This window comes from Heterodontus francisci, unplaced genomic scaffold (assembly GCF_036365525.1).
Source record: "Heterodontus francisci isolate sHetFra1 unplaced genomic scaffold, sHetFra1.hap1 HAP1_SCAFFOLD_1333, whole genome shotgun sequence".
Taxonomy (NCBI): Eukaryota; Metazoa; Chordata; class Chondrichthyes; order Heterodontiformes; family Heterodontidae; genus Heterodontus; species Heterodontus francisci.
This window is the reverse complement of record NW_027141444.1, coordinates 72,639-98,194: the sequence shown is the minus strand read 5'-3', so window position 1 is coordinate 98,194 and position 25,556 is coordinate 72,639. Positions and strand designations below refer to the sequence as shown.

At 62.2% G+C, this 25,556-nt stretch overlaps 1 protein-coding gene and 1 non-coding gene across 2 annotated transcripts in view; both read right to left on the bottom strand.

Moving 5' to 3' along the window:
- Nucleotides 1–3,440: 3,440 nt before the first annotated feature.
- LOC137363717 (protein capicua homolog) overlaps nucleotides 3,441–25,556 on the bottom strand; it is a gene marked incomplete at both ends in the record, with an annotated part of 70,940 nt that continues 48,824 nt past the window's right edge. The window contains 4 exons of the mRNA XM_068027321.1: nucleotides 3,441–3,825; nucleotides 16,121–16,287; nucleotides 18,111–18,277; nucleotides 19,000–19,226. Of these exons, the coding sequence (XP_067883422.1) occupies nucleotides 3,441–3,825; nucleotides 16,121–16,287; nucleotides 18,111–18,277; nucleotides 19,000–19,226 (946 nt within the window). The remainder of the gene's footprint in view (nucleotides 3,826–16,120; nucleotides 16,288–18,110; nucleotides 18,278–18,999; nucleotides 19,227–25,556) is intronic.
- Nucleotides 6,334–6,444, bottom strand: LOC137363718 (U5 spliceosomal RNA). The gene has a single exon (XR_010972820.1). It is a non-coding gene; the product is annotated as a U5 spliceosomal RNA (small nuclear RNA).

The window sequence follows — 25,556 nt, the reverse complement described above, 5'->3', positions numbered from 1 at the left end:
GTCCCGTCTGCCCTTTCAGACCACATTTGACACCGAGCCACATAAGGAGACATTCAGACAGAGACCAAAAGCTTGTTGGAAGAGGTAGGTTTTAAAGAGGAGCTTAAAGGAGCAGAGAGGGGCCAGGAGGGGTTTACGGGGGCAATTCCAGAGCTGAGGGCCCAGGCAGTTGAAGGCACAGCTGACAATGGTGCAGCGACTAAAAGGGAGGGAGGGAGGCGGTGAGGGAGGGAGGGGGAGAGAGAGAGAGAGGGGGAAGGAGAGAGAGGGGGAGGGAGAGAGAGAGGGGGAGGGAGAGAGAGAGGGAGAGAGAGGGGGAGGGAGAGAGAGGGGGAGGGAGAGAGAGGGGGAGGGAGAGAGAGGGGGAGGGAGAGAGAGGGGGAGGGAGAGAGAGGGGGAGGGAGAGGGGGAGGGAGAGGGGGAGGGAGAGGGGGAGGGAGAGGGGGAGGGAGAGGGGGAGGGAGAGGGGGAGGGAGAGGGGGAGGGAGAGAGGGAGGAGGAGAGGGGGAGGAGGAGAGGGGGAGGAGGGGAGGGGGGAGGGAGGGAGGGGGAAGAGTGGAGGGGGAGGGTGGGGGGAGGGAGGGGGGGAGGAGGTTACGGAGGGAGGGAGGGAGGTGGTTACGGAGGGAGGGAGGAGGTGAGGGAGGAGGTGGTGAGGGAGGGAGGAGGTGAGGGAGGGAGGAGGTGAGGGAGGGAGGAGGTGAGGGAGGGAGGAGGTGAGGGAGGGAGGAGGTGAGGGAGGGAGGAGGTGAGGGAGGGAGGGAGGAGGTGAGGGAGGGAGGGAGGAGGTGAGGGAGGGAGGGAGGAGGTGAGGGAGGGAGGGAGGAGGTGAGGGAGGAGGTGAGGGAGGGAGGGAGGAGGTGAGGGAGGGAGGAGGTGAGGGAGGGAGGGAGGAGGTGAGGGAGGGAGGGAGGAGGTGAGGGAGGGAGGGAGGAGGTGAGGGAGGGAGGGAGGAGGTGAGGGAGGGAGGGAGGAGGTGAGGGAGGGAGGGAGGAGGTGAGGGAGGGAGGAGGTGAGGGAGGGAGGGAGGAGGTGAGGGAGGGAGGGAGGAGGTGAGGGAGGGAGGGAGGAGGTGAGGGAGGGAGGGAGGAGGTTCGGGAGGGAGGGAGGAGGTTCGGGAGGGAGGGAGGAGGTTCGGGAGGGAGGGAGGAGGTTCGGGTGGGAGGGAGGAGGTTCGGGTGGGAGGGAGGTGGTTCGGGTGGGAGGGAGGGAGGTGGTTACGGAGGGAGGGAGGGAGGTGGTTACGGAGGGAGGGAGGGAGGTGGTTACGGAGGGAGGTGGTTACGGAGGGAGGTGGTTACGGAGGGAGGAGGTGAGGGAGGGAGGGAGGAGGTGAGGGAGGGAGGGAGGAGGTGAGGGAGGGAGGGAGGGAGGAGGTGAGGGAGGGAGGGAGGAGGTGAGGGAGGGAGGGAGGGAGGAGGTGAGGGAGGGAGGGAGGGAGGAGGTGAGGGAGGGAGGGAGGGAGGAGGTGAGGGAGGGAGGGAGTGAGGAGGTGAGGGAGGGAGGGAGTGAGGAGGTGAGGGAGGGAGGGAGTGAGGGAGGGAGGGAGGTGAGGGAGGGAGGGAGGGAGGGAGGGGGTGAGGGGGTGAGGGAGGGAGGGGGTGAGGGAGGGGGTGAGGGAGGGGGTGAGGGAGGGGGTGAGGGAGGGGGTGAGGGAGGGGGTGAGGGAGGAGGTGAGGGAGGAGGTGAGGGAGGAGGTGAGGGAGGAGGTGAGGAGGAGGTGAGGGAGGAGGTGAGGGAGGAGGTGAGGGAGGAGGTGAGGGAGGAGGTGAGGGAGGAGGTGAGGGAGGAGGTGAGGGAGGAGGTGAGGGAGGAGGTGAGGGAGGAGGTGAGGGAGGAGGTGGGGAGGAGGTGAGGGAGGAGGTGAGGGAGGAGGTGAGGGAGGAGGTGAGGGAGGAGGTGAGGGAGGAGGTGAGGGAGGAGGTGAGGGAGGAGGTGAGGGAGGAGGTGAGGGAGGAGGTGAGGGAGGAGGTGAGGGAGGAGGTGAGGGAGGAGGTGAGGGAGGAGGTGAGGGAGGAGGTGAGGGAGGAGGTGAGGAGGAGGTGAGGGAGGAGGTGAGGGAGGAGGTGAGGGAGGAGGTGAGGGAGGAGGTGAGGGAGGAGGTGAGGGAGGAGGTGAGGGAGGAGGTGAGGGAGGAGGTGAGGGAGGAGGTGAGGGAGGGAGGGAGGGAGGAGGTGAGGGAGGGAGGGAGGGAGGTGGTGAGGGAGGGAGGGTGGGTGGAGGTGAGGGAGGGAGGGAGGGAGGTGGTGAGGGAGGGAGGGAGGAGGTTAGGGAGGGAGGGAGGAGGTTCGGGTGGGAGGGAGGAGGTTCGGGTGGGAGGGAGGAGGTTCGGGAGGGAGGGAGGTGGTTACGGAGGGAGGGAGGTGGTTACGGAGGGAGGGAGGTGGTTACGGAGGGAGGGAGGGAGGTGGTTACGGAGGGAGGGAGGGAGGTGGTTACGGAGGGAGGGAGGGAGGTGGTTACGGAGGGAGGGAGGGAGGTGGTTACGGAGGGAGGGAGGGGGTTACGGAGGGAGGTGGGTGGTTACGGAGGGAGGGAGGTGGTTACGGAGGGAGGGAGGGGGTTACGGAGGGAGGGAGGGGGTTACGGAGGGAGGGAGGGGGTTACGGAGGGAGGGAGGGGGTTACGGAGGGAGGGAGGGGGTTACGGAGGAGGGAGGGGGTTACGGAGGGAGGGGGGGGGTTACGGAGGGAGGGGGGGGGTTACGGAGGGAGGTGGGTGGTTACGGAGGGAGGGGGGTGGTTACGGAGGGAGGGGGGTGGTTACGGAGGGAGGGAGGTGGTTACGGAGGGAGGGGGGTGGTTACGGAGGGAGGGAGGGAGGTGGTTACGGAGGGAGGGAGGGAGGTGGTTACGGAGGGAGGGAGGGAGGTGGTTACGGAGGGAGGGAGGGAGGTGGTTACGGAGGGAGGGAGGGAGGTGGTTACGGAGGGAGGGAGGGAGGTGGTTACGGAGGGAGGGAGGGAGGTGGTTACGGAGGGAGGGAGGGAGGTGGTTACGGAGGGAGGGAGGGAGGTGGTTACGGAGGAGGGAGGGAGGTGGTTACGGAGGGAGGGAGGGAGGTGGTTACGGAGGGAGGGAGGGAGGTGGTTACGGAGGGAGGGAGGGAGGTGGTTACGGAGGGAGGGAGGGAGGTGGTTACGGAGGGAGGGAGGTGGTTGGGACAGGTGAGAACACATAAGGATTTAGAAACAAGCATGAGTATTTTGAAATAAAAACAAGAAATGCTGGAACCACTCAGCAGGTCTGAGGATTTTGAGGTTGAGTTGTTGCTGGACCAGGAGCCAATGTCGGTCAGCGAGCACAGGGGGGGGGAAAACGGGACTTGGTGCGAGTTCGGAAAGGGGAGGCAGGGTTTTGGATGAGCTGGAGTTTACGGAGGATTGAAGGTGGGTGTTGGGGGAGCGAAAGTAAACCCCGTCACACTGACACAACACAAACCTCCTCCTACCTTGCACAGGCATCACCGACCCGCCGTGGTACGGTGTCGAAAGAGCCCCCTGTGATAGTGCTGACACTGGGGCTCCCGGGGAAACTCCCCCTGCTCCGTGCTGCACCCCGGGGGTCACCGTGATGGCCGAGGTCACAGTCGCAGAATGCGGCACGGCAGCACACTGGGCCTTGGGCAGGATGGCTGCTGGCAGTGTTGTGGCAGTCAGTGAGGGTGATGCCGTGTAGACCAGGTTCTGGGTGGTGGTGGTGACACCAGCAGAGGCAGGCGACGGGTAGATGGCTGTGATGACCTGTCCGGTGGGCGCGGGTGGTAGCTGAGAGCCAGAGAGCTGGGGAGTCCCCACCTGGCCAGTGGTCAGGAGTGAAGTCTGCCCTGGGGGGGTGGGGGTGGGGGAAAGAGAAAGAGGAGAACAGCAATTAGTGTAGGCACATGGACCCAGAAATTCATCGCAGATGGACTTGCCCAGAGACCCTCCCCCAACACACCCAATGGTCAGACCCACCCAGTGACCTCTCTCCCAACAGCCCCTGGTCAGACCCACCCAGTGACCCCTCCCCCACACACCCCCTGGCCAGACCCACCCAGTGACCCCTCCCCCACCCCCCCCCCCCCCCCCCCGGCCAGACCCACCCAGTGACCCCTCCCCCACACCCCCCCCGGCCAGACCCACCCAGTGACCCCTCTCCCACACACCCCCCCCCCCCCCCCCCACCGGCCAGACCCACCCAGTGACCCCTCCCCCACCCAGTGACTCCTCCCCCACACCCCCACTCCCAGCCAAACCCACCCAGTGACCCCTCCCACACCCCCCCCCCCACCGGCCAGACCCACACAGTGACCCCTCCCCTACACCCCCCACACCCGGCCAGACCCACCCAGTGACCCCTCCCCCACACATCCCCTGGCCAGACCCACCCAGTGACCCCTCCCCCACACCCCCCGCCCTCCCCCCGGCCAGACCCACCCAGTGACCCCTCCCCCACAGCCACCCCACCCCCGGCCAGACCCACCCAGCGACCCCTCCCCTTCCCGGATGCTCTGCCACACCACCCTCGGTTCCGTAGACCAAGTCCGTGCACTCCCATCGGTTCCACATATGCACCGCCTCCCACCACCCCAGTGCTCCCTAGCTTCCGCAGATCCTCCCCCCTCCTCCCACATCGGTTCCACAGGCATTCCAGTCCCTGCGGTGCCCACCGGTCGCAGAAGGCCACAAGTGCATCAGCGGACACCGCATGCTCCTTCTCCAGGGACACCCGGGCGCGAACCTAACTGTGGAAGAGGGGCAGGCAATCAGGGAGGACGGAACCCCCCCCCCCCCCCACGACGGACCGCAGCCTGGACCTGTGAATTGCCACCTTGGCCAGGCCCAAGAGTAGACCGAGGAGGAGATCCTCCTCCCGGCCCACGCCCCTCTGCACTGGGTGCCCAAAGATCAGGAGCGTGGGGCTGAAGTGCAGCCAGAACCTGAGGAGCAGCCCCTTCAAATACTCAAACAGGGGCTGCAACTTCGCACACTCTACATATATGTGAAACACGGACTCCCGATGTAAAGGGGCAGGACTCCCACATAGAGACCCCTCCATCGGAGTTTCCCCTCGCCGCCAGATGTGAACGCGGAGCGCCAGGGCGTGTCCGGCCGGCTGACGAGGGCGAGTAAGTGGAGAGTGTGCAAGAGCAGCCCGTACAGGAAACCTCTCCGCGCCGATTGGAATGGCACAGAGGGCATTTCCGAGAGGCGGCTCGGGTTGTGCGGGACCGGCTCCCGAGAAGGGTTTCAGGGCCTGGGTCCGATGAGCAGTTCCGGCCGAGTGGGGGTCAGCTCGGCCAGCAGCGCTCCACTTTCCCGAGCCCCCTCGCCACCCGCAGTGAGGGGCGTCCCGGGGGCTTCAGCTACTCCTCCGCCAACCGGTCCATCCTCGGATTCGGCCGCCCGGACACCAGAGGCGCTCTCCTCCGCCGACGGGGGAGCGCCCTGACTGGAGGCGACCATGTTCCAGACTCGCAATAGATCCCGGTAAAAGACAGGCAACTCCCTCAGAGAGGCGCGGCTAACAGCCTCTGCCAGGAGCTGCGTGTCGTCTCGAAGGCAGTGATACTGGCTGAAAAAATACGTCGCCAGCGCACACCATCTGGGTGGACGCTCGACGTACAGGTATCTCTGCAGGGTCCGAAGGCGGAGTCGCAGCCTGGGTGCAGACGCACACCAGCGACTGACCGCCCTCCTCGATCGGGAGACTCAGGACCGCGGCAGAGACCCAGTGTTTCCTCTTGCCCCAGAAGAAATCGACGAGTTTCTTCTGGATCTTGGCGTCAAATGCAGGGAGCGGGGCCAAAGTGACCAACCGGTACCACAGCATGGAGGCCACCAGTTGGTTTATGACCAGCGCTCGGCCCCTGTAGGAAAGCACTCAGAGCAGTCCTGTCCAACGCCCCAGCCGAGCGGTGACTTTCGCCTCCAACTCCTGCCAGTTTGCCGGCCAGGCTTCCTCAGCGGGGCTAAGGTGGACTCCCAGATAGAGGAGGTGCGTGGTGCTCCACGCAAAAGGTGTCATCTCCTCCGGCAGGGAGTCCACCCACCACTGACCAACCAGGAGTCGGGAACATTTCTCCCAATTGATCCTCGCGGAGGACGCGGCAGAAAAGGTCTGCTGGCAGTCGCGCATCCTCCGCAAGTCAACGGGATCTGTGATTGCGAGGAGCACGTCGTCGGCATAAGCCGAGAGGACGACCCGCATGGCCGGCTCGCGCAGAGCCAATCCCGTCAACCTCCTGCGAAGCAGGCACAGGAAGGGCTCCACGCAGATAGTATACAATATGGGAGTGTTTGACGTGGACAGTGCAGAGGGAGCTTTACTTGTGATCTAATCCCGGTTTTTTTTCACTAAAAGCAGGGCCACAAAAAATTGTTCAAAACTCGAGTGTTTCTCTCCACGGAAATCTTTAGTAAAAGGCGAAAGATTTATACGATATGAGGAGAAACCAGAGTAACCCCTGTGCTGTATCTGTCCTGGGAGTGTTTGATGGGGACAGTGTAGAGGGAGCTTTACTCTGTATCTAACCCCGTGCTGTATCTGTCCTGGGAGTGTTTGATGGGGACAGTGTAGAGGGAGCTTTACTCTGTATCTAACCCCGTTTTTTTTTTTTTTTTTTTTTCTTCTGTATCTAACTCCGTGCTGTACCTGTTCTGGGAGTGTTTGATGGGGACAGTGCAGAGGGAGCTTTATTCTGTATCTAACCCCGTTTTTTTTTTTTTCTTTTTTTTTCTCTTTTTTTTTATCTAATCCCCGTTTTTTTTTTTTACAAGGTGACCTTTATACCCCAGGCCCCTTTTATATTTTTCACGTCGAGGAGGCCTTTATCCCTCAGGCCCCCTTTAGGTACATATTTACAGTTTTAAAATAACTTTATTAAAACAGATAAATAAACAAAAAACTCAAATTAAAATGCCATTCTCGGCGTCGACGATGCACTCCAGTCCCTGCGGTGCCCACCGGTCGCGAAAGGCCTCAAGCGTACCGGCGGACACCGCATGCTCCTTTTCCAGGGACACCCGGGCGCGAACGTAACCGCGGAAGAGGGGCAGGCAATCGGGGAGGACGGACCCCCCGACGGCCCGCAACCTGGACCTGTGAATTGCCACCTTGGCCAGGCCCAGGAGCAGACCGACGAGGAGATCCTCCTCCCGGCCCGAGCCCCTCCGCACCGGGTGCCCAAAGATCAGGAGCGTGGGACTGAAGTGCAGCCAGAATTTGAGGAGCAGCCCCTTCAGATACTCAAATAGGGGCTGCAACCTCGCACACTCCATATAAATGTGGAACACGGACTCGTCCAGGCCGCAGAAAGTACAGCTGGCCTGGGAGTCTGTGAACCTACTTAAAAGCCTATTGCACGGGACTGCTCTGTGCAGCACCCTCCACCCCAGGTCCCCGATGTAAAGGGGGAAGACTCCCGCGTAGAGAGACCTCCATCGGGGTTTCCCCTCGCCGCCAGATGGCAACGCGGACCGCCAGGGCGTGTCCGGCCGGCTGACGAGGGCGAGGAAGTGGAGAGTGTGCAGGAGCAGCCCGTACAGGAAACCCCTCCGCGCCGATTGGAATGGCACGGAGGGCATTTCCGAGAGGCGGCTCGGGTTGTGCGGGACCGGCTCCCGAGGAGGGTTTCGGGGCCTGGGTCCGATGAACAGTTCCGGCCGAGCGGCGGTCGGCTCGGCCGGGATCGCTCCGCACTCCCGAGCCCCCTCGCCACCCGCAGTGAGGGGCGTCCCGGGGGTTTCGGCTACTCCTCCGCCCGCCGGACCGTCCCCGGAGTCGGCCGCCCGGACAGCCGAGGCGCTCTCCTCCGCCGGCGGGGGAGCGCCCTGACTGGAGGCGACCATGTTCCAGACTCGGAAAAGATCCCGGTAAAAGACAGGCAACTCCCTCAGAGAGGCGCGGCTAACGGACTCCACCGGGAGCTGCGTGTCGTCTTGAAGGCAGTGACACTGGCGGAAAAAATACGTCGCCAGCGCACACCATCTGGGAGGACGCTCGACGTACAGGTATCTCTGCAGGGTCCGAAGGCGGAGAGTCGCAGCCTGGGTGCGGACGCACACCAGCGACTGACCGCCCTCCTTGATCGGGAGACTCAGGACCGCGGCAGAGACCCAGTGTTTCCTCTTGCCCCAGAAGAAATCGACGAGTTTCTTCTGGATCTTGGTGGCAAATACAGGGGGCGGGGCCAAAGTGACCAACCGGTACCACAGCATGGAGGCCACCAGTTGGTTTATGACCAACGCTCGGCCCCTGTAGGAAAGCACTCGGAGCAGTCCTGTCCAGCGCCCCAGCCGAGCGGTGACTTTCGCCTCCAACTCCTGCCAGTTTGCCGGCCAGGCTTCCTCAGCGGGGCTAAGGTGGACTCCCAGATAGAGGAGGTGCGTGGTGCTCCACGCAAAAGGTGTCATCTCCTCCGGCAGGGAGTCCACCCGCCACTGACCAACCAGGAGTCCGGAACATTTCTCCCAATTGATCCTCGCGGAGGACGCGGCAGAAAAGGTCAGCTGGCAGTCGCGCATCCTCCGCAAGTCAACGGGATCTGTGATTGCGAGGAGCACGTCGTCGGCGTAAGCCGAGAGGACGACCCGCATGGCCGGCTCGCGCAGAGCCAATCCCGTCAACCTCCTGCGAAGCAGGCACAGGAAGGGCTCCACGCAGATGGTATACAATTGGCCGGACATGGGGCACCCCTGACGCACTCCTCTCCCAAATCGAAGGGGCGCCGTCAAGGACCCGTTAACCTTGATTAGACACTCTGCGGCGGCGTATAAAAGTCGGACCCGGGCCACGAAATGCGGCCCGAGTCCGAAAGCGCACAGAGTCCCGAAAAGGCAATCGTGATCCACCCTGTCGAACGCCTTCTCCTGATCGAGGGAGAGAAAGGCGACCGACTGACCAGTCCTCTGGGAAAGATGGATCAGGTCCCGGACCAGGTGGATGTTGTCCTGGATGGACCGGCCCGGGACCGTGTAGGACTGGTCGGGGTGGATCATGTGGGCCAGCACGGAGCCCAGGCGGGTAGACATAGCCCGGGCAAAGATCTTATAATCCGTGCTGAGGAGGGAGACCGGACGCCAGTTTTTAAGCAGGCGGAGATCGCCCCTCTTCGGCAGCAGGACGATGACCGCCCTGCGCCACGAGAGGGGCATCTCCCCGGTCGCCAGGCTTTCCCCCAGGACCCGCGCGTAATCGTCCCCCAGGACGTCCCAGAACGCCCTGAGGAACTCCACGGTCAACCCATCCAGCCCTGGGGATTTGCCCCTCGAGAGCTGGTGGAGGGCGCCAGTCAGCTCCGCCAACGTGAGCGGAGCCTCCAATCCTTCGGCGCCCTCCGGGCTGACCTGCGGCAGGTCCTCCCACAAAACTCTGCGCGCATCCTCGCTGGACGGATCCGGAGAGAACAACGCACTGTAATACGTCCGGACCAGGAGGCCCATTCCCTCCGGATCCGTGATGGAGGATCCGTCGTCGGCCAGCAGCTCGACGAGCTGCTTACGGACCCCCCGCCATTTTTCCAGCGAGTAGAAGAAGGGTGAGGCGCGGTCCAAATCTTCCAGGATCTGGATCCGCGACCTCACGTACGCGCCTCGGGACCCTATGAGCTGCAGGTTCCTCAGCGCGCCCTTCTTCTCTTTGTACGCCTGCCACAGGGCCGGGTCCGCGACGGCATGACCGAGGCGGGATTCCAAGTCGAGCACCTCCCTCTCAAGGCGCCCGATCTCGGCTTCCCGCCTCTTGGTCGACCCCCTCGCGTACTCCTGACAGAAGACGCGGATGTGAGTCTTGCCCACATCCCACCATAGCCTCAAGGAGGGGAAGCCCCCCTGCTTCCTTCTCCAGTCGGCCCAGAATCGACAGAACGAGTCCCGAAATCGCACGTCCTCCAGCAGCCGGTTGTTAAAGTGCCAGTACGCGGACCCAGCCCGCGTGCGGAGCGGAGTAAACTCCGCCCACACCAGGCGGTGGTCCGAGCACGGCACCAGCCGCATGGAGGCCGCCGAAACGCGGGAGACGTACGCCTGCGAAATGTAGAGGCGGTCGATTCGCGACCCCCCTCCTCCAGACCTCCACGTGAAGGCGCTGGAGTCGGGATGGAGATTCCGCCAGACGTCCACCAAGTTAAGGGAGCTGATCAGTCCCCTCAACTTCTCCACCAACGCTTGGCCGCGCTGGGGACCGGAGCGATCCCCCACCTCGAGGGTGCAGTTAAAATCCCCCCCGAGGATGATGCACTCGCCGCTATCGATGGAGCTCAAGAGAGCGGACACTTCTTCAAAGAAGCGCGCTTGCAACGCGCCGGGCCTGGGCGCGTACACGTTCACAAAGTGGAGCGGCACGCTACCCAGGCGAACGGCGAGGTGGAGCAAGCGGCCCGGCACTAGCTCCTTGACCCCCAAGATCTCCGGCTGAAAAGTCGGGGCCAACAAGATAGCCACCCCACTAGAAATAGGGGTGAGGTGACTCATGTAGACCCCACCCTGCCACTCCAGGAGCCAGGTGGCTTCGTCTCCCGGAACGGTGTGGGTTTCCTGCAGAAAGCTCACCGCGTATCTCCCTTCCCTGAGGACTGAGAGATTGTGAAATCTGCGGTGAGCCCCTCTGCTGCCGTTGATGTTGAGGCTGGCTATGGTTATCTTCATGTCAAAGGTACTTAAAACCCGTCACCAACACCTCACTGTGAGGAAGGAGTGGAAGTGCACCTGGCCCTCCACTCCCCCAGCAACCCATTGAGGAACACATTAAAACGGCGCCTCTCAACCAGTTTCACGTCCGCGCGCTTGCCCGCTATCTTAAGGGCGGCACGGACGGACTGGATGATCAGCGCCAGATTCGACCAACGGTCGAGGGCCAGCTGAACTTTATTGCGGCAACCCCTGCAAGCCGCGAGGAAATCCCGGAGTTCCGCCGTGGGGATGAGAGGAGATTCGGTGGGAGGCACGAGGGACTCCACCACCTCACTGGCGATGGAATCAAGATCATCCTCCGTGCCCCGCACCGAATCCCCATCCTCCTCCGGGTCGTCACCGCCAGCGGCCGACACATCCACCACACACTGTGGGGCGGACGTCCCGGCCGCGCCAGCTGGTCCCGCCTCCGTCACGATCCCACCCCCAGGATCGATGGCGGAGGAGTCCTCTCTGGGTTCTATTGTGAAACTGGAGCCTGTCGGCACCAGCGGTTCAGGACCCCCCTCCACCTCCATCCCCAGGCCAATGAGTGGTCCAGGGGAGACAGAAGTTCCGGACTCCGGGAAACCAGCCGGAGCCGAGACTGGAGGCGGCGAGAGGAGGCCATCTCCCGCTCCGCCAGCACCCACAGGCCCAGCAGATGGGGCAGCATTCTCAGTTATAACTGGGTCGGGTGTCTCCTGGTTGGTGGTGGACTCCGGCTGGGAGGCCCGACCCTCTGGGGCCTCGCCCTCCCCTTCATTCAGGGCACCCGACCCAGTCGCAGTGGCGGAATGGACGGTTTCCCCAGGCTCCCCCACCACAAGCAGGGCCCCACTTACTCCTTCAGGAGGGGCCTCACGTACCGGGGCCATCCCCTCCCCTCCATCCTGAGGAATAGGGAGCACCTGCCCGGACTTTGCAGCCTTGGTGGTGGCGGTAGGGGGCACCTGAGGACCAGAAACAGGAGGCAGCTCCCCTCCAACAGATGGGCCCTGCACCTCAGGGCCCTGTGTTATTTCTGTGGAGGGGTGCCTTCTCCTCTTTTTCGCACTTGGGCGCGGAGACTCAGAGACCTCCATGTCATCAGAGGCCTCCGCCTCCGCACCCTTTTTTCCTTTTTTAGTCACCCTGGGCCTGAGCCCAGCCCTGGGACAGGTGGATTCCATGGGAATGGGCTTTGGGCTGAGCTCAGGCTCGGGTTGAGTCAAAGTGTCCAGGGGACGCGCCTCACGATGTTTCTTTTTTCCCCGCGTCTTCCTTCCGCTCGGACGGACGCTCCCCTCCCCGCCAGAGGCTGTGAAAACCACAGCCTCCGGAACCGACTGAGCGGTGTCTGTTGGATGTGCGGGGGGAGTGGGAGGAGGTGCTGTGGAACCACTCTGGGCCGCCGAGGTGGAGCTGGCGGCCGGGAGGTTGGGGCAGTTCTTCCGAACATGCCCCACCCCCTTGCAGACGTGGCACCGCGCCCCGTCCGAGGTCCAAAAGACGCGGTAGGCCGTCCCCTGGAACTCCACATTAAATTGGCCCTCCGTGTCCTCCTCCCGCGCCAGCTGCATAAATAACTGGCGGCGGAAGGAGTAGACATGTTGGAGGCTGTGCTCCCGAAGACCAAGCCGGACTGGGGTGATCTCCGACCTCACCTCCCCCAGATGGTGCAGGTGGGGGAGGAGGAGCTCACTGGGAATGAAGGGTGGGACGTTGGACAACATTATCCGATGCGCAGTGGCCCCCAGAGGGTCCACTGGCAGGAAGGTCCCCCCCACAGTGAGCCCTTTACTCAGGGCCAGGGACACCGCCCGCTCGGTCTTCAAAAAGAACACAGCCTTCCCATACATCTTTGAGGCCGCAACAATGGCCGAGGGGCCGACAACCACGGCCATTGCCTTAACGCAGGCCTCAATAGACATGTTGGGGTGGGGATAGCTCTTCACCCCATGGCTGCATGTCAATAATTTAAAGGGTGACGGGGCCACGTGGGCAGCCACAGAAGCTGCAGCTGCGTAGGTAGTAGAGGGCCCCGCCACCGGTGATGAAGGGCTTGCCATGGGTCCAAGAGCTAAACCCACCCCAAATTGTGGACTTGCACACTAAATAACAGATTCACAGAAAAATTTGAAAAGACAAACAAACAAACAACAGGTTAGTGGAGAGGCTGAGGTAAGAGAGGAGAGGCAAAGGCAGGCTGGAAGGGATGACTTGCTTTCTGGAGGTGGTGCTCACAGTACACTTAAAACAAACAGTCTTTGAAGTTGGTCTTCCGGTCTTCTGGTTGGGGGAGTCGTCTTCACCTGGGTCAGCTGAAGCCGCCCAGGCACTATCTATCCCCTTCCGTCTGTTTAGCTGGGCAGCTTCAGCTGACCCAGGCTTGGCAATTGGGGTGGGGAGGGAGCTTCCCTGTGTGCTTTTGCAGCAGCACAGACTCCTGTTGAATTGGCAGCCCCACCCCTTGTTGTTCCAGCCACTTGTTCCTCCCCCAACAGTCCAAAGTAAATTACTGGTGTTCAGCACCCACCTCCAGACAAAGCCTTGTTTCCACAAAATGTCCCTTTCTTCTCTTTAATGGAGACTGTTGTTGGAGTTTTCCTCTGCTTGTTGGTAGCTGCTCTCCCTTGCTCAGTGCAGCTCCTCTCTCCACCTCTGCAACCTCCAACTGCCACCAGCACTCTCAGCTGCACCTCGTTGAGGCTCTCAACACTCAGGCTCCCAAATCAGAGAGCAGCCAATCCCAGTGCTGTACCTGTCCTGGGAGTGTTTGATGGGGACAGTGTAGAGGGAGCTTTACTCTGTATCTAACCCCCGTTTTTTTTTAAAGGTGGCCTTTATACCCCAGGCCCCTTTTATATTTTTCACGTCGAGGGGGCCTTTATTCCTCAGGCCCCCTTTATATACATATTTACAGTTTTAAAATAACTTTATTAAAACCAGATAAATAAACAAAAAACTCAAATTAAAATGCCATTCTCGGCGTCGACGATGCACTCCAGTCCCTGCGGTGCCGACCGGTCGCGGAAGGCCTCAAGCGTACCGGCGGACACCGCATGCTCCTTCTCCAGGGACACCCGGGCGCAAACGTAACCGCGGAAGAGGGGCAGGCAATCGGGGAGAACGGACCCCCCCGACGGCCCGCAACCTGGACCTGTGAATTGTCACCTTGGCCAGGCCCAGGAGCAGACAGACGAAGAGATCCTCATCCCAGCCCAAGCCCCTCCACACCGGGTGCCCAAAGATCAGGAGCGTGGGACTGAAGTGCAGCCAGAATTTGAGGAGCAGCCCCTTCAGATACTCAAATAGGGGCTGCAACCTCGCACACTCCGTATATACGTGGAACACAGACTCGTCCAGGCCGCAGAACGTACAGGCGGCCTTGGGAGTCCGTGAACCTACTTAAAAGCCTATTGCACGGGACTGCTCTGTGCAGCACCCTCCACCCCAGGTCCCCGATGGAAAGGGGGACGACTCCCGCTTGGAGAGACCTCCATCGGCGTTTCCCCTCGCCGCCAGATGGCAATGCGGACCGCCAGGGCGTGTCCAGCCGGCTGACGAGGGCGTGGAAGTGGAGAGTGTGCAGGAGCAGCCCGTACAGGAAACCCCTCCGCGCCGATTGGAATGGCACGGAGGGCATTTCTGAGAGGCGGCTCGGGTTGTGCGGGACCGGCTCCCAAGGAGGGTTTCGGGGCCTGGGTCCGATGAGCAGTTCCGGCTGAGCGGGGGTCAGCTCGGCCGGGATCGCTCCGCACTCCCGAGCACCCTCACCACCCGCAGTGAGGGGCGTCCTGGGAGTTTCGGCTACTCCTCCGCCCGCCGGATTGTCCCCGGAGTCGGCCACCCGGACAGCCGAGGCGCTCTCCTCCGCCGGCAGGGGAGCGCCCTGACTGGAGGCGACCATGTTCCAGACTCGGAATAGATCCCGGTAAAAGACAGGCAACTCCCTCAGAGAGGCGCAGCTAACGGACTCCACCGGGAGCTGTGTGTCATCTTGAAGGCAGTGATACTGGCGGAAAAAATACGTCGCCAGCGCACACCATCTGGGAGGACGCTCAACGTACAGGTATCTCTGCAGGGTCCGAAGGCGGAGAGTCGCAGCCTGGGTGCGGACGCACACCAGCGACTGACCGCCCTCCTCAATCGGGAGACTCAGGACTGCGGCAGAGACCCAGTGTTTCCTCTTGCCCCAGAAGAAATCGACGAGTTTCTTCTGGATCTTGGTGGCAAATACAGGAGGCGGGGCCAAAGTGACCAACCGGTACCACAACATGGAGGCCACCTGTTGGTTTATGACCAGCGCTCGGCCCCTGCAGGAAAGCACTCAGAGCAGGCCTGTCCAACGCCCCAGCCGAGTGGTGACTTTCGCCTCCAACTTCTGCCAGTTTGCCAGCCAGGCTTCCGCAGCAGGGCTAAGGTGGACTCCCAGAAAGAGGAGGTGCGTGGTGCTCCACGCAAAAGGTGTCAACTCCTCCAGCAGGGAGTCCACCCGCCACTGACCAACCAGGAGTTCGGAACATTTCTCCCAATTGATCCTAGTGGAGGACGCGGCAGAAAAGGTCTGCTGGCAGTCGCGCATCCTCCGCAAGTTAACGGGATCTGTGACCACGAGGAGCACGTCGTCAGCTTAAGCCGAGAGGACGACCCACATGGCCGGCTCGCACAGAGCCAATCCCGTCAACCTCCTGCGAAGCAGGCACAGGAACAGCTCCACGCAGATGGTATACAATATGGGAGTGTTTGACGCGGACAGTGTAGAGGGAGCTTTACTCTGTATCTAACCCCTGTGCTGTACCTGTCCTGGGAGTGTTTGCTGGGACAGTGTAGAGGGAGTTTTACTCTGTATCTAACCCCCGTACTGTACCTGTCCTGGGAGTGTTTGATGGGGACAGTGTAGAGGGAGCTTTACTCTGTATCTAACCCCCGTGCTGTACCTGTCCTGGGAGTGTTTGATGGGGACAATGTAGAGGGAGTTTTACTCTGTATCTAACCCCCGTGCTGTACCTGTCCTGGGAGTGTTTGATGGGGACAGTGTCGAGGGAGTTTTACTCTGTATCTAACCCCCGTACTGTACCTGTCCTGGGAGTGTTTGATGGGGACAGTGTAGAGGGAGTTTTACTCTGTATCTAACCCCCGTGCTGTACCTGTCCTGGGAGTGTTTGATGGGGACAGTGTCGAGGGAGTTTTACTCTGTATCTAACCCCCGTACTGTACCTGTCCTGGGAGTGTTTGATGGGGCCGGTGTAGAGGGAGTTTTACTCTGTATCTAACCCCCGTGCTGTACCTGTCCTGGGAGTGTTTGATGGGGACAGTGTAGAGGGAGTTTTACTCTGTATCTAACCCCCGTGCTGTACCTGTCCTGGGAGTGTTTGATGGGGCCGGTGTAGAGGGAGTTTTACTCTGTATCTAACCCCCGTACTGTACCTGTCCTGGGAGTGTTTGATGGGGCCGGTGTAGAGGGAGTTTTACTCCGCTTCCTACCTGCCAATAGCGGCTGCAGCACGGTTCGCCCATCAGGTCCGATTGCGGTGAATCCAAGCGCCATGGGGGGCTGCCGGTAGGTGGCGGCAGCACAGTGGACGGATGAAGCCGACGTGACCAGTGGGATCGGGGACTGCATTCCCGCTGTAGATGGGATGTAGGTTATCCTGGTGGGAGACAAGTACCATTGGTGAACAGGGCAGGTGTCAAAGGACTGACATTTCTACAGTGCCTTTCAACACCTCAGGATGTCCTAAACACTTTGCAACCAATGAGCAAGGTCTGAAATGTAGTCACTGTTTGGATATAGGTAATGCATACACAGTAAGATCCCACATACAGCAGTTTGACAATGAGCAGATAATCTGTTTCTGTAATGTTGACTGAGGGATAAATATGTGGCCCAGGACACCAGCAAGAACTTGTTTTTGTAATTCAGTCAGAAGATGTGGGTGTCGATGGTGAGGCGAGCATCACCATCCCAAATTGCCCTGGAGAAGGTGGTGGTGAGAGGCTACCTACTCTTCGAATACTTTTACATCCACCGGACAGGACAGATGGGGTCTCAGTTTAACATCTCATCCAACAGTGCAGCACTCCCTCGGCACTGACCCTCCGACAGTGCAGCACTCCCTCGGCACTGACCCTCCGACAGTGCAGCACTCCCTCGGCACTGACCCTCCGACAGTGCAGCACTCCCTCGGCACTGACCCTCCGACAGTGCAGCACTCCCTCGGCACTGACCCTCCGACAGTGCAGCACTCCCTCGGCACTGACCCTCCGACAGTGCAGCACTCCCTCGGCACTGACCCTCCGACAGTGCAGCACTCCCTCGGCACTGACCCTCCGACAGTGCAGCACTCCCTCGGCACTGACCCTCCGACAGTGCAGCACTCCCTCGGCACTGACCCTCCGACAGTGCAGCACTCCCTCGGCACTGACCCTCCGACAGTGCAGCACTCCCTCGGCACCGACCCTCCGACAGTGCAGCACTCCCTCGGCACTGACCCTCCGACAGTGCAGCACTCCCTCGGCACTGACCCTCCGACAGTGCAGCACTCCCTCGGCACTGACCCTCCGACAGTGCAGCACTCCCTCGGCACTGACCCTCCGACAGTGCAGCACTCCCTCGGCACTGACCCTCCGACAGTGCAGCACTCCCTCGGCACTGACCCTCCGACAGTGCAGCACTCCCTCGGCACTGACCCTCCGACAGTGCAGCACTCCCTCGGCACTGACCCTCCGACAGTGCAGCACTCCCTCGGCACTGACCCTCCGACAGTGCAGCACTCCCTCGGCACTGACCCTCCGACAGTGCAGCACTCCCTCGGCACTGACCCTCCGACAGTGCAGCACTCCCTCGGCACTGACCCTCCGACAGTGCAGCACTCCCTCAGTACTGACCCTCCAACAGTGCAGCACTCCCTCAGTACTGACCCTCCGACAGTGCAGCACTCCCTCAGTACTGACCCTCCGACAGTGCAGCACTCCCTCAGTACTGACCCTCCGACAGTGCAGCACTCCCTCAGTACTGACCCTCCGACAGTGCAGCACTCCCTCAGTACTGACCCTCCGACAGTGCAGCACTCCCTCAGTACTGACCCTCCGACAGTGCAGCACTCCCTCAGTACTGACCCTCCGACAGTGCAGCACTCCCTCAGTACTGACCCTCCGACAGTGCAGCACTCCCTCAGTACTGACCCTCCGACAGTGCAGCACTCCCAAAGTACTGACCCTCTGACAGTGCAGCACTCCCTCGGTACTGACCCTCCGACAGTGCAGCACTCCCTCAGTACTGACCCTCCGACAGTGCAGCACTCCCTCAGTACTGACCCTGGAAGTGTCGGCCTGGATGTTGGGGCTCCAGTCTCTGGAAGGGGACCCGGACCCATCACCTGCTGATGCCGATGTGAGTGTCACCCCCTGAATAAGAGCTGAGAGGTTTTTCCCTGTGGGATGGGAGAGGGCTGGTTACTGCTCAGCACGTTACCTGTTTGCCGTGGGCAGCAGCATCTTCTGTGGGTGGCTGGAGGTGGCCATCACGGCTGTGGCCATGGTTGGGAAGCTGGTGTGGAGAGCTGGGCTGGCCGGCTGCTGGACTGCAGTCTGCGAGCTGACCTGTTGCTGCATCACAGGGATCGGAGCAATCTGTATAATCTGCGAAGGAACCGAGAGGGCAGAAGTGAAACACAGCGCAATCTCAATGTCTCAATCCGTTCATGTTCTCCACTCTTAATCCTCGACTCAAACCCAACTGTGAATGGCCCTGCCCTCCCACCTCCAAGGTCTCCAAACCCCTAACTCACCCAGGACAAGTTACTGGAATTTCTATGGCACCTTTAAACATAGTAAAGCATCAGATGGCACATTACAGGAGTGTTAATCAGACTGATTCGGTGATACTGAGCCCCATAAGGACATACCTGGACAGCTAATCTAAAGCTTGCCCAAAGAGGTAGGTTTTAAACAGTGTCTTGAAGGAGGAGAGACAGACAGAGAGAGAGAGAGAGAGTGGTAGAGAGGCGGAGAGATTAAGGGAGGGAATTCCAGAGTTTAGATCCCAAGCAGCTGAAGGTCCGGTGCCAATGTTGGGGCAGCGGGAATGGGGATGGACAAGAGGCCAGAGTTGGAGGAGCGCAGAGTTCTCGGAGGGTTGTCGGGCTGGAGGAGTAAAGAGAGATCGGGAGGGGTGTGTTATGAGGGGATTTGAAAACAAGGGAAGGGTTACCAGACTGGGAGTTAATGTAGGTCAGGTAGCATGGTGGGGGGCGATGAGTGAACGGGACTCGGTGCCAGTCAGGATATGTGTTTGGGGGGGGGGGGGGTGGAGAGGCGGGGGAGAATCACTCTTCCAGAAGGTTCTGTGGGGTGCCACTCACCTTGCTGGCCTGTTGGGCTCCGTTCTGCACCGGCAGTGGCATCGAAGGCGTCGCCATGTGCATCTGGCTGGCGGCTGTGGCAGCAATGCCCATGGTCACCTGCGGCGTTGGCACAGCCACCAGCATCTTCCCTTGCACCTGGCTGGCCGCAGGGTGCAGGCCCGCGGGCTGGACCATCTGCGCGGCGTTGATGGGCGAGAGTGCGGGCACCGGAGACATGGACTGAACTAGAGAGAGAGAGAACACATAAGGGCATCAGAAGTAGAAGCTGGAGTAGGCCACTCGGCCCCTCAAGCCTGCTCTGCCATTCAATATGATCAAGGCTGATCTTCTACCTCAACTCCATTTCCCCAACCTATCCCCATATCCCCCGATTCCCTTAACATCCAAAAGTCCACGGATCTCCCAGTCTTGAAGATATTCATTGACTGAGCCTCCGCAGCTCGATGGGGAAGAGAATTCCACAGATGCACAATCTGCCGAGTGAAGAAGTTTCTCCTCATCTCAGTCCGCAATGACTGACACTTTTTCCTGAGCCTGTGACTCCGGGCTCTAGACTCTCCAGCCAGGGTGAACCAGTCTCTCAGCATCTACCCTGTCAAGCACTGAAAGAATTCTGTTTCAATGAAAGGGAGAGAGAGCAGGAAATGTGAGCACCAAAGTCTCACACAGAGCCACCCTGACCCCAGTTAAACATCAAGCCTCTCACTTCCCCAACTCAGTCTCCGCCTGTTCCCATGCTGAGTTCATAAAGGGGACATGGGTGATTGGTGAGGTGTTAAAGTTATCTTCAATGCACTCCTGCGATAGGAAGCAGGAGATGGGGGAGGGGGTCGAAATTAGCCATGTTGCCCACTAGAAGCTGGCGCGCAGATGTCAGATTGGATCAGGCTTTGATGCCAACCTGATGGTCACGTAACAGCCATAAAGCCCCTCTGGCCAGGAAAGAGGGGGTAGGTTATCACCGCATCACTAAACACCTACACGCACACCCAACACATGCAAACGCACGCAGGCAGCCCCACACAAACGCACAGGCAGCCCCACACAAACGCACAGGCACGCACCCCTACGCAAATGCACAGGCAGCCCCATCGCAAACGCAGGCACGCACCCCTACGCAAACGCAGGCACGCACCCCTACGCAAACGCAGGCACGCACCCCTACGCAAACGCAGGCACGCACCCCTACGTAAACGCGCAGGCAGCCCCACGCAAACGCGCAGGCAGCCCCACGCAAACGCGCAGGCAGCCCCATCGCAAACGCGCAGGCAGCCCCATCGCAAACGCGCAGGCAGCCCCATCGCAAACGCGCAGGCAGCCCCACGCAAACACCCCCACGCAAACGCGCAGGCAGCCCCTACGCAAACGCCCCCACGCAAACGCGCAGGCAGCCCCACGCAAACGCGCAGGCAGCCCCTACGCAAACGCGCAGGCAGCCCCTACGCAAACGCGCAGGCAGCCCCTACGCAAACGCGCAGGCAGCCCCTACGCAAACGCGCAGGCAGCCCCTACGCAAACGCGCAGGCAGCCCCTACGCAAACGCGCAGGCAGCCCCTACGCAAACGCGCAGGCAGCCCCTACGCAAACGCGCAGGCAGCCCCTACGCAAACGCGCAGGCAGCCCCTACGCAAACGCGCAGGCAGCCCCTACGCAAACGCGCAGGCAGCCCCTACGCAAACGCGCAGGCAGCCCCTACGCAAACGCGCAGGCAGCCCCTACGCAAACGCGCAGGCAGCCCCACGCAAACACCCCTACGCAAACGCACAGGCAGCCCCACGCAAACGCACAGGCAGCCCCTACGCAAACGCACAGGCAGCCCCTACGCAAACGCACAGGCAGCCCCTACGCAAACGCACAGGCAGCCCCTACGCAAACGCACAGGCAGCCCCTACGCAAACGCACAGGCAGCCCCTACGCAAACGCACAGGCAGCCCCTACGCAAACGCACAGGCAGCCCCTACGCAAACGCACAGGCAGCCCCTACGCAAACGCACAGGCAGCCCCTACGCAAACGCACAGGCAGCCCCTACGCAAACGCACAGGCAGCCCCTACGCAAACGCACAGGCAGCCCCTACGCAAACGCACAGGCAGCCCCTACGCAAACGCACAGGCAGCCCCTACGCAAACGCACAGGCAGCCCCTACGCAAACGCACAGGCAGCCCCTACGCAAACGCACAGGCAGCCCCTACGCAAACGCACAGGCAGCCCCTACGCAAACGCACAGGCAGCCCCTACGCAAACGCACAGGCAGCCCCTACGCAAACGCACAGGCAGCCCCTACGCAAACGCACAGGCAGCCCCTACGCAAACGCACAGGCAGCCCCTACGCAAACGCACAGGCAGCCCCTACGCAAACGCACAGGCAGCCCCTACGCAAACGCACAGGCAGCCCCTACGCAAACGCACAGGCAGCCCCTACGCAAACGCACAGGCAGCCCCTACGCAAACGCACAGGCAGCCCCTACGCAAACGCACAGGCAGCCCCTACGCAAACGCACAGGCACGCACCCCTACGCAAACGCACAGGCACGCACCCCTACGCAAACGCACAGGCACGCACCCCTACGCAAACACCCCCACGCAAACGCACAGGCAGCCCCACGCAAACGCACGCACAGGCAGCCCCACGCAAACGCACGCACAGGCAGCCCCACGCAAACGCACGCACAGGCAGCCCCACGCAAACGCACGCACAGGCAGCCCCACGCAAACGCACAGGCACGCACCCCTACGCAAACGCACAGGCACGCACCCCTACGCAAACGCACAGGCACGCACCCCTACGCAAACGCACAGGCAGCCCCATCGCAAATGCACAGGCAGCCCCACGCAAACACCCCTACGCAAACGCGCAGGCAGCCCCTACGCAAACGCGCAGGCAGCCCCAACGCAAACGCGCAGGCAGCCCCAACGCAAACGCGCAGGCAGCCCCAACGCAAACGCGCAGGCAGCCCCAACGCAAACGCGCAGGCAGCCCCAACGCAAACGCGCAGGCAGCCCCAACGCAAACGCACAGGCAGCCCCTACGCAAACGCACAGGCAGCCCCTACGCAAACGCACAGGCAGCCCTACGCAAACGCACAGGCAGCCCTACGCAAACACCCCCACGCAAACGCACAGGCAGCCCCACGCAAACGCACGCACAGGCAGCCCCACGCAAACGCACGCACAGGCAGCCCCACGCAAACGCACGCACAGGCAGCCCCACGCAAACGCAGGCACGCACCCCTACGCAAACGCACAGGCAGCCCCATCGCAAACGCAGGCACGCACCCCTACGCAAACGCACAGGCAGCCCCATCGCAGGCAGCCCCTACGCAAACGCGCAGGCAGCCCCTACGCAAACGCGCAGGCAGCCCCTACGCAAACGCGCAGGCAGCCCCTACGCAAACGCGCAGGCAGCCCCTACGCAAACGCGCAGGCAGCCCCACGCAAACGCACGCGCAGGCAGCCCCACGCAAACGCACGCGCAGGCAGCCCCACGCAAACGCACGCGCAGGCAGCCCCACGCAAACGCACGCGCAGGCAGCCCCACGCAAACGCACGCGCAGGCAGCCCCACGCAAACGCAAGCGCAGGCAGCCCCACGCAAACGCAAGCGCAGGCAGCCCCTACGCAAACGCGCAGGCAGCCCCTACGCAAACGCGCAGGCAGCCCCACGCAAACACCCCTACGCAAACGCGCAGGCAGCCCCTACGCAAACGCGCAGGCAGCCCCACGCAAACACCCCTACGCAAACGCACAGGCAGCCCCTACGCAAACGCACAGGCAGCCCCTACGCAAACGCACAGGCAGCCCCTACGCAAACGCACAGGCAGCCCCTACGCAAACGCACAGGCAGCCCCTACGCAAACGCACAGGCAGCCCCTACGCAAACGCACAGGCAGCCCCTACGCAAACGCACAGGCAGCCCCTACGCAAACGCACAGGCAGCCCCTACGCAAACGCACAGGCAGCCCCTACGCAAACGCACAGGCAGCCCCTACGCAAACGCACAGGCAGCCCCTACGCAAACGCACAGGCAGCCCCTACGCAAACGCACAGGCAGCCCCTACGCAAACGCACAGGCAGCCCCTACGCAAACGCACAGGCAGCCCCTACGCAAACGCACAGGCAGCCCCTACGCAAACGCACAGGCAGCCCCTACGCAAACGCACAGGCAGCCCCTACGCAAACGCACAGGCACACACCCCTACACAAACGCACAGGCACGCACCCCTACACAAACGCACAGGCACGCACCCCTACACAAACGCACAGGCACGCACCCCTACACAAACGCACAGGCACGCACCCCTACGCAAACACCCCCACGCAAACGCACAGGCAGCCCCACGCAAACGCACGCACAGGCAGCCCCACGCAAACGCACGCACAGGCAGCCCCACGCAAACGCACGCACAGGCAGCCCCACGCAAACGCACAGGCACGCACCCCTACGCAAACGCACAGGCACGCACCCCTACGCAAACGCACAGGCACGCACCCCTACGCAAACGCACAGGCACGCACCCCTATGCAAACGCACAGGCAGCCCCACGCAAACACCCCTACGCAAACGCGCAGGCAGCCCCTACGCAAACGCGCAGGCAGCCCCAACGCAAACGCGCAGGCAGCCCCAACGCAAACGCGCAGGCAGCCCCAACGCAAACGCGCAGGCAGCCCCTACGCAAACGCGCAGGCAGCCCCTACGCAAACGCGCAGGCAGCCCCTACGCAAACGCACAGGCAGCCCCTACGCAAACGCACAGGCAGCCCCTACGCAAACGCACAGGCAGCCCTACGCAAACACCCCCACGCAAACGCACAGGCAGCCCCACGCAAACGCACGCACAGGCAGCCCCACGCAAACGCACGCACAGGCAGCCCCACGCAAACGCACGCACAGGCAGCCCCACGCAAACGCACGCACAGGCAGCCCCACGCAAACGCACGCACAGGCAGCCCCACGCAAACGCAGGCACGCACCCCTACGCAAACGCACAGGCAGCCCCATCGCAAACGCAGGCACGCACCCCTACGCAAATGCACAGGCAGCCCCATCGCAGGCAGACCCTACGCAAACGCGCAGGCAGCCCCTACGCAAACGCGCAGGCAGCCCCTACGCAAACGCGCAGGCAGCCCCTACGCAAACGCGCAGGCAGCCCCTACGCAAACGCGCAGGCAGCCCCTACGCAAACGCACGCGCAGGCAGCCCCACGCAAACGCACGCGCAGGCAGCCCCACGCAAACGCACGCGCAGGCAGCCCCACGCAAACGCACGCGCAGGCAGCCCCACGCAAACGCACGCGCAGGCAGCCCCACGCAAACGCAAGCGCAGGCAGCCCCACGCAAACGCAAGCGCAGGCAGCCCCTACGCAAACGCAAGCGCAGGCAGCCCCTACGCAAACGCAAGCGCAGGCAGCCCCTACGCAAACGCGCAGGCAGCCCCTACGCAAACGCGCAGGCAGCCCCTACGCAAACGCGCAGGCAGCCCCTACGCAAACGCGCAGGCAGCCCCACGCAAACGCACAGGCAGCCCCTACGCAAACGCACAGGCAGCCCCTACGCAAACGCACAGGCAGCCCCTACGCAAACGCACAGGCAGCCCTACGCAAACACCCCCAACGCAAACGCACAGGCAGCCCCACGCAAACGCACGCACAGGCAGCCCCACGCAAACGCACGCACAGGCAGCCCCACGCAAACGCACGCACAGGCAGCCCCACGCAAACACCCCCACGCAAACGCGCAGGCAGCCCCTACGCAAACGCGCAGGCAAGCCCCTACGCAAACGCGCAGGCAAGCCCCTACGCAAACGCGCAGGCAGCCCCACGCAAACGCGCAGGCAGCCCCACGCAAACACCCCTATGCAAACGCGCAGGCACCCCCACGCAAACGCGCAGGCACCCCCACGCAAACGCACGCACACACCCCTACGCAAACGCACAGGCAGCCCCACGCAAACGCACGCACGCACCCCTACGCAAACGCACAGGCAGCCCCACGCAAACGCACAGGCAGCCCCACGCAAACGCACAGGCAGCCCCACGCAAACGCACAGGCAGCCCCACGCAAACGCACAGGCAGCCCCACGCAAACGCACGCAAGCACCCCTACGCAAACGCACAGGCAGCCCCACGCAAACGCACAGGCAGCCCCACGCAAACGCACAGGCACGCACCCCTACGCAAACGCAGGCACGCACCCCTACGCAAACGCAGGCACGCACCCCTACGCAAACGCACAGGCAGCCCCTACGCAAACGCACAGGCAGCCCCTACGCAAACGCACAGGCAGCCCCTACGCAAACGCACAGGCAGCCCTACGCAAACACCCCCACGCAAACGCACAGGCAGCCCCACGCAAACGCACGCACAGGCAGCCCCACGCAAACGCACGCACAGGCAGCCCCACGCAAACGCAGGCACGCACCCCTACGCAAACGCACAGGCAGCCCCACGCAAACAAAATGGCCTGTCTGTCTGTGTCGCTACATCGCCCTTATACGCCATCTTCCAAGACCCTCACTTCCCTGCCAACACCCCTCCATCGCCTCCCCCTGCCTCTTCTCT